This window comes from Camelus bactrianus, chromosome 30, assembly GCF_048773025.1.
Source record: "Camelus bactrianus isolate YW-2024 breed Bactrian camel chromosome 30, ASM4877302v1, whole genome shotgun sequence".
NCBI lineage: Eukaryota > Metazoa > Chordata > Mammalia > Artiodactyla > Camelidae > Camelus > Camelus bactrianus.
The window spans coordinates 12,068,404-12,081,830 of NC_133568.1; the positions used below are offsets into that span (position 1 = coordinate 12,068,404).

Here is a 13,427-nt window from a genome sequence, read left to right on the forward strand (position 1 = left end):
ACTTTGGAATTCTCTCTAACTGGCACCGTTCTTTGCTTTCAGAAGTGAGGCCTGCTCCATTTGTGTTGCTTAAGCACCAGGCACTCAGGGTTTAACAGCTTTATGGAGACGGTGAGACACAAGTCACATGCCACGTGATTTGCTCATTAAAAGTGTGCAGTTCAGTGGCTTTTAGTATATTCACAGAGCTGTGCAGCCATCACCACAGTCAAGTTTAGAACATTTTCATCACCCCAGAAAGAAGCCTTGTACCCTTTAGCTGTTACCTCCTAACCCCCATACCCATCAGCCCTAGACAGCCACTCTTCTTTTTCTCTCTGTGGATTTGCCACCTAGAACAATTTGTATAAATGGAATCACATGATGTGGGCTTTCCTGACTTCTTTCACCAAGCATGTTTTCAAGCTTCATCCATGTGGCGTATATCTGTACTCCATTCCTTTCAGGGCTGAATAATATTCCACATACCACGTTTTGTTTGTCCGTTCATCAGTTGATGAACATATGAGTTTCCATTTTTTGGCTGTATTATGAATAATACTGCTATGAATATTCATGTACAAGTTTTTATTTGAATGTGTGTCTTCATTTCTCTTGGGTATACACCTAGGAGTAGAATTGCTTGATCATAAAGTAATTCTCTGTAACTTTTTAGAAACTGCCAACTTTTCCACAGTGGCTGTACATTTTGCATTTCCATCAACAGTGTATGAAGGTTCTAATTTCTCTACAGTCTGTGAATACTTGTTATTATCTTCTTGATTTTAGCCATCCTAGTGAGTGTGAGGATATCTTGTTTTGGTGGTTTTTCGTTTGCATTTCTCTGGTGATGCTGAGTCAGGTTTGTTTTTGAACACATAATATGCTAGGGGTAGGGGGCAGTCACTGCTTCTAAACCACAGGTGGGCTAAGCTGAAGGTTATGATCTCCACTTTAATTTATTCCCAGTTACTTACTATGTATCATGATTCTTACCTCCAGGTCAGATAACCTAGCAAGTCCTTAATGAAGTCTTATGTTCAGATGTTCAATATACCAATTCAATCATCTGTTTCTCTTTTCTGAATTACTGTTTCTTGGTATTGATTCAAACAGAGTGTTGTAATTAAGCCTTACAAAAGAAAAATGCCAAAATTTGACTCCTGGTTGAAAGAGAATGTACTAAAGATGTTGTCAGTGAAGCTTATAACACACTTACCTTTGTTAAATCATAAACTGATATGTTTAAATAAATGAAATAAATAGGAAACATGTTTAAATACATGAAAGCAGAGGTAAGTTGTTGATAAACTCAGGGATAGTGATCAGAAATAGCTTTTGAATCTGAGCCAAAGAAAATACTTAAAACCTTTGGTTACTTTGAATTGTCCTTATTAACAACTCAGTCAGATGGTGAAAGGAGGATGGTTGCATTTCAATGAAAGCTTTAATCTTACCATCCAGTATAACGATGAAGTCTATTTTAGGGTCGACAGAGTGTACAGTGAGGAGGCAGCCCAGGTTTCAGTTAGCAGTATAGCCAATGAGTGTGTCTTCTGCTGTGAGCACTGTAATTACATAAATAACTCATGTGGAAAGAAGACTTGCTGAGGTGCTTAATGAGTCATTTTTACTTCATCTGCAGATAAGTCATAATGTTTTAAAATTTCATCTTTGTGGTTACTGACAATATGCGCTGCCAGTGTTAGCATGGATTTAGGTTAAGACAATCATAATTGTGGTTGTTTATAACATGTCGTAAATAACCTATGTTTGGAGATCTGTTGGTTATTTTTAATGACTCATGATGGGGTCAGGGGTACCCTGGGAATTTATAAGTGAATTTTATTCACTTCTCCAAGATAGTAAGATTATATATGGGCCATACAAGTTAACGATGATTAAAAAAATTTTAAGTGGTTGTAAAGACCTAAATGTAAAACATGAAACTCCTGGAAGATAACATGTGAGAGAAGCCTAGGTGATCTTGGGTATGGCAGTGACTTTTTAGATTCAACATCAAAGGCATGATCCATGAAAGAAACAGTTGATAGGCTGGACTTCATTAAAATTAAAAGTGTCTGCTCTACAAAAGGCAGTGTCAAGAGAATGAAAAGATTAGCCACAGACTGGGAGAATATGTTTGCAAAAAATACATCTGATAAAGGATTAATATTGAAAATACAGAAAACAGTTAAAACTCAACAATAAGAAAACGAACAACCTGATTGAAAAATGGGCGAAAGACCTGAATAGATGCTTCACTGAATAGGATGTGTAGATAGCAAGTAAACATGAATAGATGTTCAACATCATAGGTCATTAGAGATTGCATATTAAAACAACAGTGAGATACCACTTCGTACCAGTGGAATGGCCAAAATCCAAAACACTGACACCACCACATGCTGGCCAGGATGTGGAGCAGCAGGAACTCTCATTAATTCCTGGTGAGATTGCAAAATGGTACAGCCACTTTGGAAGACGGTTTGGTAGTTTCTCACATAGCTGAACATGTTCTAACCATATGCTCCATCAGTCACACTTCTTGATATTTACCCAAATGAATTGAAAACTTATGTCCACAGAAAAACCTGCACACAGTTGTTTATAGCAGCTTTACTCACAACTTGGAAGCAATCGAGATGTCCCTCAGTACGTGAATGGATGAATGAACTGTGGTACATCATTCAGCACTAAAAAGAAATGAGCTATTAAATCAGGAAAAGACGTAGAGTAACCTTAAATGAATATTACTAAGTGAAAGAAGTCAATCTGAAAAGGCTGCATACTGTATGATTCTAACAATGACTTTCTGGAAAAGGCAAAACTATGGAGACAGTAAGAAGATCAGTGGTTTGTCAATGGATTTGAACAAACATCTAACTCCTAAAGAAGCCCCAAAACTTGTCATATCAAGTGTGAGATAATAGAAGCATATATTTGATCTTCATCCCCATTTCTGGCTCAGAGTCCTAAAATTCTTGGAATTTCCTAAATAATGAGAGTGATAAATGTGTCTTTTGTTATGTTAATGAGGTTACCTTGGAGATATTGCTCTTGTGTTCCAGACCACCAGAACATGGCAACAAAGTGAATATCTTAAAAAAAGGCAGTCACACATACAAAAAAAAGAAGATCAATGGTTTTCAGGGTTAAGGGAGGAGGAGAGAATGCACAGGCAGAGCACAGAGGACTTTTAGAGCATTGAAAATGTTCTGAATGGTACTGCAGTGTTGGATACGTGTCATTATACATTTGTGTAAACCTGTATAATTTATAAAACCAAGAGTGAAACTTAATGTAAACGATGACTTCTGGTGATACTGATGTGTCAGTGTAGGTTCCTCAGTCGTAACAGATTGTAACACTGGTGCAGGATGTTGATAGTGGGGGAAGTTGTACTTGAGTGGGGATAGAGAACTCTCTTTACTTTTTTGCTCAATTTTATCCTGAACCTAAAACTGCTCTAAAAAAAGTTTATTAATTTCCTTAAAAAAAAAAGTGGTTGTACAGCTGTTTGGCTTTTCCATATTTGAGTCCCTGCTTTGTACTGTGCTTGTGATGCCTTCTGAGAGGTCAGAGCCCAGTGGGAAAGTTCAGAAGCAAGTGGATTCGTGGGAAATCTTGAAAAAATGATGGTTTTTGTTCTGGGCATTGTGAGATTTCTGATTTCCAGACCTTACTTTGTCATGCTTTCTCTCCTGAAGCCTTTTAGGACTGGTGGTTTGGCCAGTTAATACCTACACGATTTGACAAATCCTGTCTCTTCAGAGAACGGGATAGTATAAGTTTTGCCTTCATTGATGCCAGAAGACAGGCATGGAGTAGAAAAATAAGTAAATAGCCTTGTGATTTGCTGTTTGGAGAGGGTTTTGTTTATTGTTGTTGTCTGCTCACATGGTTCATGTGAATACCGTGGCTAAGGTTTACAGTTTTTTCAGGCATCTGAAAACTAATGGTTTGGGCTTCAGACCTGTTTGTTTATCTGATAAACTACTATGTTATGCATTCTTTGATTTTTTTTTTATTGTCAAGGATAATTATGCTTGCTCATATTTGGATTCTGTGCATACTTGGAGGATTTTTTAAAAATTTTAATTTACACTTTGAAGAAGGAATATAGTCACATGGTTCAGATAGTCATATGATATTAAAAATGTGCATTGAATCGCCTTGCTTCTATTCTGTGCTTGTCTTCCTTTCCTACAACTTCTCATGACGACCATTCTGCTTCTGTAACCTTCCAGGGCTTTTTAAAATGCAAATATAAGCAAATACATTATTTTAGGAAGTTGTTTTTTTCCTGGAAAAAAGGTGATTTACCATCCATGATTTCTTGCTTATTGAAAGAACATTTTGGTACTTTCATGAGGATAAGGATAAAAGTGACAACCCGTTCCTTACTATGCCAGCCCTTGGCACAGCTGATAAAGAATACTGAAACTGCTTATGAACTCCTTAACCCCTCCTGAAAGGTAAATGGCTACATGGGAGGCCAAAAACAAAATAATAAGTAACATTTATTGACCGCTTACTGTATAACATGCCAAATTTACAACAACCCTATGTATACTTAGTATTCTCATTTTATAGGTAAGAAAATTGAGGCTCCAGAGAGGTTAAGAAATTTAACCCATATAAGTAGCAGATATCAGTGATCAAAGGATCAAAGCTAAGCTTTTTTTTTTTAATCATGAGTTTAGAGAAAAGTACAAACTAGTTAATGAATCCCATATATCCATTACTGAGATTCAGTAGTTAAAGATTTGGACTGTTTTCTTCCTTTGTTTCTTAAGTATTTTAAAATGAGTCCTAAATATCATGGTATTTTGCTTCGATGGACTAAACTGTGCGTCTCTGAGAAATGTTGTTTTCTAATATGGCGACAATGCCTTTTATTCACTCTTCCAAATGGCTAGAATAATAAAGAAAAGACGTTGGCCACGTGACCGAGGCAATCAATTCAGCCTAAAGAAAACTCTCGGGAATTTGGTTATGAAAGGGTGGGGTGTTTTCTTAACTGTTCATTTCACACAGATGTGTGCTTTTTCACAAGGACAGTGATGGCTGACCCGCACTGAACTCTAGATAAAGGACACAGAGACCTGTGGCAGCCAGACTGCCCTGATAGTGAAATGTGAACTAGCAGTTACAGTCCACATAAACAATTTTAATTGTGAAGTAATTTTCTTCTGAGAGCTGAATCAAGCTATGCATTTTGAGTAAATTGTGCATTGGTTTTTGATGTATGGAATATTTTCTGATGGGCTCATAGTGTGAGACTTCTCCTTTTTTTTTTCTAAAGGTCTTTGATTTGCGTCAGTGTCATCGTCAGATGCAGCAGCAGGCGGCCACAGCGCAGGCTGCAGCGGCTGCCCAGGCAGCAGCCGTGGCGGGAAACATCCCCGGCCCAGGATCAGTAGGTGGAATAGCCCCAGCTATCAGTAAGTATGCTTTTGATATTTTTTTTTTTAAGTGCAATAGTTGGCATTTTATCTTAATTGACTTGGTTGATTAGTTACTTTAAGCAATAATAGAAGTTAAAGTTTGTTTTTTTACTGGGATGATAACATTTTTGAATTTGTAAAAAAACATTCTTTTGTAATAGTTGCCCTTTGTCTAGGACCCTGTGTTCATTCTTTTTGTATCAAAAAGGGAGTATGGGATAAAGGAGAAAAGGGGGGTTGTTATTATATTGATCAATCTCCCCTTTTTGTGTTGGTCCTTTTAATTTTGTAATCACTGACATGCTTTGCTTTATTCTAGAAGGAAAGCATATTTCAATTTCAGAATTAGGCACCTCTCCAGTTTTTTTTTTTTAAGTGTGCTAAGCATGGAGAGAAAACTAAGTGAGGGTGGTATTTTGATAACTTGTAGACTTTTTTTTAATTTTAGGGTAAAATTGAACTGTGTGCCAGGTTTCACACTGATGGGGAATTTTTTACTGCAGAGTTAAACTCCTGACTATAGACTTTTATGATGGAAACACGTGGCACCCATCTTCCACGTCTGAAGGCATAACTAGTGATTCATTCAACCCCTGTTCTTAACCTCTTCAGTGTGGTAAGCAAATCACACTGGCTAAGAAAACTGCAGTGGCCCTGCAGGTTTCTCTACAGTACATGCAAATTCCTCCCATTAGTTTCATTGTAATATTGATGAATGCAGATTGACTTATATGACTGTATGTTCTGACTGGAAAATTAGATGCAGAGTCTCCATTGTGACTTATGTTCAGGAGTTTACAATTTAGAGGTAGATAAGGCATACTCATTTAGAGAATTTGATTTTTTAAAAAAATTTTGGTATCTAAACCATTAATTTTCTAGTTTTGATGTTATAAATATGCTTTTACTCCTAGTATGCACAAAGTTTTAGTAACATTTCTCATTCTCATCTACTGCCCCCTGTTGAGTAATTGCATATTATCCCTGTTACATTGTGAAGTTGAGAGACATCATCTGGGTCATCCAAGAAGTCTTAGTGAAACCAGAATTATTAACTGTCTCATTATTAGTCAGGTCTTACCCTGAACTAGACTGTTTGACAGACAATAAGGTTCTTAGAACCAACCTGTAGACGTGCACTACCTCTTAAAAACAAGTCGTTTCTTATCCCTTCACCCCCACTTCTAAAGAGAAAAGTGGGTGTGGTGTTGGTGGATTGTGGTGATTTATGACTGGTGGTAGCTAGAAGGCCCATGTGGAATGTGAATTGTCTTAACCAACAGCTTTCAGCCCCTGTTGATAAAGTGTAGAGCTACACTTACTTCTTGGCACTTTGACAGAGAAGTTATATGCTGGGGAGAAAGATCTAAAGAAAGCTGGTCACCTTATTAATGTAAGATTTAGGGAGGATGGGAGGAGGTCAGCCTGACCCTCTGACGTCTTCCAAATCTTTTCCGTGAAGGTTTGTCAGCCGCTGCTGGGATCGGTGTCGATGACCTCCGTCGCTTATGCATACTCAGGATGAGCTTTGTGAAAGGCTGGGGACCTGATTACCCGAGACAGAGCATCAAGGAAACACCTTGCTGGATTGAGATTCACTTACACCGGGCCCTCCAGCTCCTAGATGAAGTGCTTCACACCATGCCTATTGCTGACCCACAGCCTTTAGACTGAGGTCTTTTAACTGTTTTGGGGCCCTTAACATTATCAGGATGGTGGACTATAAAATACAATCCTGTTTATAATCTGAAGATATATTTCACTTTTGTTCTGCTTTATCTTTTCATAAAGGGTTGAAAATGTGTTTGCTGCCTTGCTCCTAGCAGACAGAAACTGGATTAAAACAATTTATTTTTTTTTCCTATTTAGAACTTTTCAGGCATGGCTCAGCTTGAAGATCAGGAAAAACACATTCTTATTAAATCTTCATCAGTTACGTATGAAGGAGTCATTCCACTGCTGGAAAATTTAGCCCTTTTAAATGTCTTAGAGCCTTTTATAAAAATGCAGAACATTGATGTGTGTGTTATTCTACAGAGTAAATTCAGTACTGCTGATTTTAAAGGCAGAGAAGTTCTCACAGTTAATTCACCTCTGTTATCTTGTGTGTGAGCTGTTAGTATTGAACATACTTTACTCCAAAATAGTGTGCCATGTGGGTGAGTTAATTTTACCAAGAGCAACTTCACTCTGTTTAAAAAATAATATAATAATGTATTATAACCTTCCATCCAAAATATTTTTTTGCAAGTTAAACTAGTGAAAATGATTTCAATTCAGATTGTCTTGCAACTTCAATTTTATTTTTGCCAAGGCAAAACACTAATCTGTGTATATTGAGAATTCCTTAAAATTACCAGACAGAGGAATATCATTTAAAATTACATTTGTTATCTTTGTTGGATAACTATCAATAAATATACTTTTGCCCTGTTAAGCAGTAGGTGTATTCTATATTTCTAGGCATAAGTTTGGTTACAAAGAAGCCTAGAAGAGGAATTTATTTTCTTCATTAACATAGAGAAAGGTTTTGTATTTTTAAAAACACTAAAAGCAATGTCACTCCACCTAATATCTCACCGTTCTGCAAAGGTGGCAATGCTTAAACTAAATAATGAGTTTTTTGGAAACTGCTAAATTCTATGTTAAATACTGTGCAGAATAATGGAAACATTACCGTTCATAATAGGTAGTTTGGATATTTTTGTACTTGATTTGATGTGTGACTTTTTTTTTCGTATACTGTTTAAATCATGTATGTTATGACATTGTTTAAAATTCAGTTTTTGTATCTTGGGGCAAGACTGCAAACTTTTTTATACCTTTTGGTTATTCTAAGCCCTTTGCCATCAATGGTCATATCAAATGGCAGTGACTTTGTATAGAGAATTTAAGTAGAAAAGTTGCAAATGTATTGACTGTACCACAGACACAATATGTATGCTTTTTACTTAGCTAGTAGCATAAATAAAACTGAGTCTCAACATGCAAAGTTGAATTCTAGGTTTGATTTTTAAGTTTTTTCTTTTGCACTTTTGAGTCCAACCTCAGTGGCGAGACACCTTCTACTAAATGACAGGCAACAGCCAGTACTATTGGGCAGCTTTGGTTTTTCTCTCCCACTCTACCAGGACTTACTTCCCTATAGACATTGTGTATCAAGTGTAGAGTTGGTTATTTTTTAAACTTTTATTTTACTGTAGCAAAACTAGGCCTGATTGTCTATAAGATAAATAGGTTGTCTACAGGATAAAATAGTGTGAAATAAATCAAGGGTTATCTTTAAGATGTTTTTACTTTTTACTTAGAGGGCCTTTCTAAGCATAATAAGATTATTGCAGGTGTGTTACAAGTTTGAGACATGAAAAACTCTTATGCATGATAGTCATCCTTATATTGACTTAAGTGAACAGATCTACTTCCTTGCTTAGGTCTTATTAATAAGACCATCCTAGAAACCACAGAGTTTGCTTACTGCTGTGATTTAAACAGATCTTGATCTAAGCTACATGTCTTTCTGTTTTTTAAAATCACTTCTCTCCCAGCTTATTTATACTCTTGAGTACTTACAGATACTTCTATTGAAGACCTAATTTTAATCTGTAAAAGTTTGGTGATTTTCAGTTTTATTGGCAGATTATTTTAAAGGTATCTTCATTCTCTAGAAATTTTTGACTTTAGGTCCATTTTACTATGAATGAAGAATAACAGAGGAGAGAGTTTTAGAGTATAAGATTTTAAAAATCCAAGTTATTTGGCTAGAACCATAAGCATGCTATGATATAATCCATTGCCTCCTTCCTTTAAGGAAGGTTTACGTGTTTAGTCATCTGGGGAAAGTATTGTGGAAAATATTTGTTAAGAAGTCTGTCCTTGAGGCCAAGCCACCCGCCTTGGTTTTCCTTCTGCAAAGAGCCATAAAAATACTACAAGTACGAAGAAGTACTTCTAGTTAATTGATTGCTTTCTGTTTGTGCCTGGGTTCAGTCTCATGTTTTTGAGAAAACATCTAGTATATTATAATCAGTTATTCCTGAAGACTTAGTTGTTAAACAGTAGTTCCATTTCTTAGAGGTAGTCATCTTTGACGAGTAAGACTAAAAGAATCACTAGGTTTAAGAGTTTTACGGCTATTTTAAGGGTAGAGTAGTTTCCACAATTCTTGGAATCTGATTGTTACGAGGATGTGGTTCTGGGTGGGTTTTCTCTAGCTAGTTCATATCTCAGAGACTCTCAACATGTTGAACTTCAGTGAAAGCAGAGTGAGAAGTGAACCAAGCACGCACCGTGGTAATCCAGCAGGGGGCCCATCCCACTTCTGTCTAGTGCCTTCCGTGTGTCATCAAAAGGAAATCCTTACATTCAGAATGGTGTTGCCTTTATTTTCCAGGGAGTAGATTATTTGTGGGATATAGTCTATCTCATTTTTTTATAGTGTACTACCCCTGGTGTACAAAGATAATAATAATAAATCACTGCCATATTCCCTTGTTTTTCCAGAAGCGTGGCTCATTTATACTGACCTAAGCATTAATTAAGTATGTCGCCTGTGCCGTTCCTCCTGTAAACATAGTAAGTTTACAGGTTGGGTGGCCTGGCTTACGGATAACCATACTCAAAATATCCAAGTAAACTGAACACGTATTAGCTGTGTTGTATTTCAAAGCTAAACATCCACTTTTGTGAGGAAGGGTGTATTTGTAATGGAACATCTGAAGGCGAAATACAATGTCCTGTCTTTCAGGTGATAAATATCTTATTTTAAAAGTTTACTGCAGTTGTCTTTTTGACCGTGCGCATCTGGAGAAGGGAAATTTTACACTTTCCCGTGGTGCTTCTATGGAGGTTAAAGAATATATGGTGCAATGTTTCTATTCCTGGTTTGGTGGTAACTAGTTAACAGTTACTCACTAGCTATTATGCAAAATCAGATTAGTTCAGAACCTTTCTGAGAGCCTTTTGGAAGAAGTGGCTTTATTCTGAGTAAGGCAGGCTTGTTTTTGTTGATAGTTTCAATAGTCTGCTCTCTCCATCACTGAGTCATTTTACTGGCATTTTATTTAATGAGAGCAGGTTGGGAAAATGGTGAATTTTAGGTCACTGGGGTAAATGAGTATATGAAAGCAGTTACTTGTAAAGTCAGTTATCAACTTTTTCGTAGATAGAGCGTTTTGGCTAGGACTAGCAGATAATAGCATGAAGAAATGCTTTTTTCCCCCCTTCCTAAAGGCAGAACCCATCTTGTTGCAGATAGCTATCTGTAAATAATTGCCTAAACCCTCCTTTGCAAGACTATAGAAAATAGGATTTGAGAATCTTTTGTGCAAGCGTCTGTTTTTTCCCTAATAACTAGATAATTTCTTTTCTCCTAAGATATATCAGGAAGGATGTAAACAAATTAGTGGCCTTACTGGTAGCATCTTCAGGCCCAGCCTTGTCCCTAGCGCTTGGCCCCCGTGTTGCTAGGTCATTTATCTTATCTGGTCTCACTGTGGAATGGAATTTTCTGCATAATCCAAACTTGCCTTATTTAAGCAGTAAAACTTTCTTCACTTGGGCCATTTTTTGGATGGAGTTATTTAATATGTGTATTAGAGAACATACTGAATACAGTGTTTTCATGTGTATGTCTCTGTCTCGTAGACTTCAGGGGCTGCGAAGACAGGCGGGACTGTTTTCCCTTCACTAAATGGTCACAGACTGCTGTGGTTTGGAATGTTTAGTTTTTTTGTACACACACACCCTTACTAACAGCAACTACTTCCTGTGTGCTGTTAGTGTACCTCCCTGTAGTTTCTTCTTTCCTTTCTGATTCATTTTCCCAGCTGCTTGGGCAAGGAAACCAGATAACTGTACTTATTAGAACTTTCTTTAAAACACAAGGGCAAACTAGGTTGGGACCCAAGAAATTTTCCTGTGAAGTATTGAAAAGGACTTCAGTGCTTCGGCATTTGTTACCGATTTGACTGTTTAGTGTGCTTCCTGATTCTTGCTGAGTTTCAGGTAGTTGAAGTAGAGAGAAGTGAGTCATATTCATGTTTTCCCCCTTTGAAAAGGTTTTGTTTCTTCCACTTGAATGCTGCTCAGATGAAAACTGGGGTTACAAGGGTTGGTTACTAAATTAGCATCAATAGCCAGAGCCAGTAGCCTAGAGGGCACCAGCCAAAAAAATTAAAAAGAACGAGAGCAAAAAACAAAAACCATGGAAAATGAGAGGGTCATGTTTGTTTAGTTTTGGTGTCCCCTTTTGGAGTCCTGTCTTCTGGCCTTCCTCCTCTACAGTTATTCTTGACCTATAGGTGCCTTTATGAGAATCGAGGGTCTGATGTCCTGCCCCAAGGAGTACCTAAAGTAATTGCTGACGTTTTCAGGGATTTTAACATCAGACTTGAATGAGTGAATCTTCTTTCTTTCCATCATCATCATCATCTTTTTTTTTTTTTTAATATAGGAAGAACTAAGGAAAAAACTCTGGTGAAGACAATCATCTCTCTCTATTGACGTGGATAGTTTTCACAGTTTATTTCAGATGTTTTCTCGGTAGATCTCAGAACCAGTGTTCCTGTTCAGTCTGAACAAGTGGCTCTGGGCTGGGGCCAGACAGTTGCACTCTCTAGTTTGCGCTCTGCCACTAATTTGATGTATGACCTTGGGCAAGTCATTTACCTTTTTTGGGCCTCAGTTGCCTCATCTGTAAAATGAGGGAGTTGGACTGGATGAGTTCTTCCAGCTCTGAAGTTTAAGTGACCTTGCCTGCCTTGCAGCAGTTTTTGATTTCTTCCTTACCTTTGGTCTGCTGTTTGAGGGGGCTTTTTACTTATTTCCACATTATTCAAATAAGACTAGGCTTAATATTTTATTACTGTTCTATGGACAAGAAGTTACATAATATGTCCTTAAGACTTAAATTCAACCAAAGGCCTAGCACCACCTTGGGGGCTGCAATAAATACTTTAAAAAAAAAAAAAAGATGGAGAAAAGCCTTCATTTTATTTTTCCCATCATCTCTGTTCAAGGTGTATTAAGGCTTTTTTTGAGTCATGATATTCTGCCTTTTGGGTTGGTATGTGTGTGACACCATTCTCTTAAGTGCTGTGTGCTGGTAATTTTTTTTTCTTTTTTAAACTAAAATGGATTGAAAATTTGTTGTAAATGCCTAATGATATTAGAGGTCATTGCTTTGAGTCTTTGGTTTCTTAGCTCTTTCTATGCTCAAAACAGGGAAATTCCCTGAAACTGAATCAATTTAAGTGGTTTATATGACTCAAGAAAACAGTACCAGTGGATGATTATTTACTTTATTTTTGGCTCTTTTTAGGTCCATTTTGATTAGAAGACTTTTGGCTGGAGCATTCCTTTCAGAGTTCTCTTCCAGCCTAACCTTGGATGAGTGTAATTAATGGACTTGGCTTTTTCAAGGACCTTGAGAGCCTTCCTTGGGGGTGGGGAGTCCTGGTAGAGGCCAGCTCTGTGGTAGCTGGAGAGAAAGGGATGAAACCAGCTGCTGTTGCTATGGCTGCTTGTCATTGATAGAAGGACTCATGGGCTTGGGTTGGGTAAAAGGCTAAACATGGAGTCGGCAGGCTTCTTCCATGTATTGGGTTCTGGCCAGTGCCATGGACATGTGATTTAAGGGAAAAGCGTGAACGCTTGTAGGTGATGAAAACCTGGTGGGCTGCAGAACCACTCGGAGGAGGTGACTAGGGGTTGGGGACAGATTTGGTGGTAGTCTTTCCCCACTCTGTCTCCTCCCCTGAAGTCAGAGGAATGCAGCTATGCCAGAACTCAGAGAAGAGCCACACTTAGCTTCTGCTTTTGGGGAAACTGGTCAGCTAAAGCTCCGGTAGTTCCTTTGTGGCTTTCTGTACACTTTGCCTGGTTGAAGTCTGTGGCTGAAAAATAGTTGAACCTTTCCTGAGAACTCTGTAACAAAGTATGTTTTTGATTAAAAGAGAAAGCCAATCAAATCATTATGTGCTCATTCTTTTTCTTAAGGTT

General features: G+C 37.6%; 1 protein-coding gene across 2 annotated transcripts in view; it reads left to right on the top strand.

The window, feature by feature from the left end:
• The window catches only part of SMAD4 (SMAD family member 4), a 48,025-nt gene extending 34,629 nt beyond the window's left edge, over positions 1 to 13,396 (top strand). Inside the window, exons 11-13 of one of the 2 annotated variants that reach the window (XR_012503289.1) lie at positions 5,288 to 5,426; positions 5,933 to 6,045; positions 6,892 to 7,029. Coding sequence is in view for 1 of the 2 variants with exons in the window: in XM_074355225.1 (XP_074211326.1) it covers positions 5,288 to 5,426; positions 6,892 to 7,103 (351 nt within the window). In the remaining variant the exon portion in view is untranslated. Of the gene's footprint in view, positions 1 to 5,287; positions 5,427 to 5,932; positions 6,046 to 6,891 lie in introns of both variants that reach the window. The other variant, XM_074355225.1, reaches the window with a different exon arrangement.
• Positions 13,397 to 13,427: the final 31 nt, after the last annotated feature.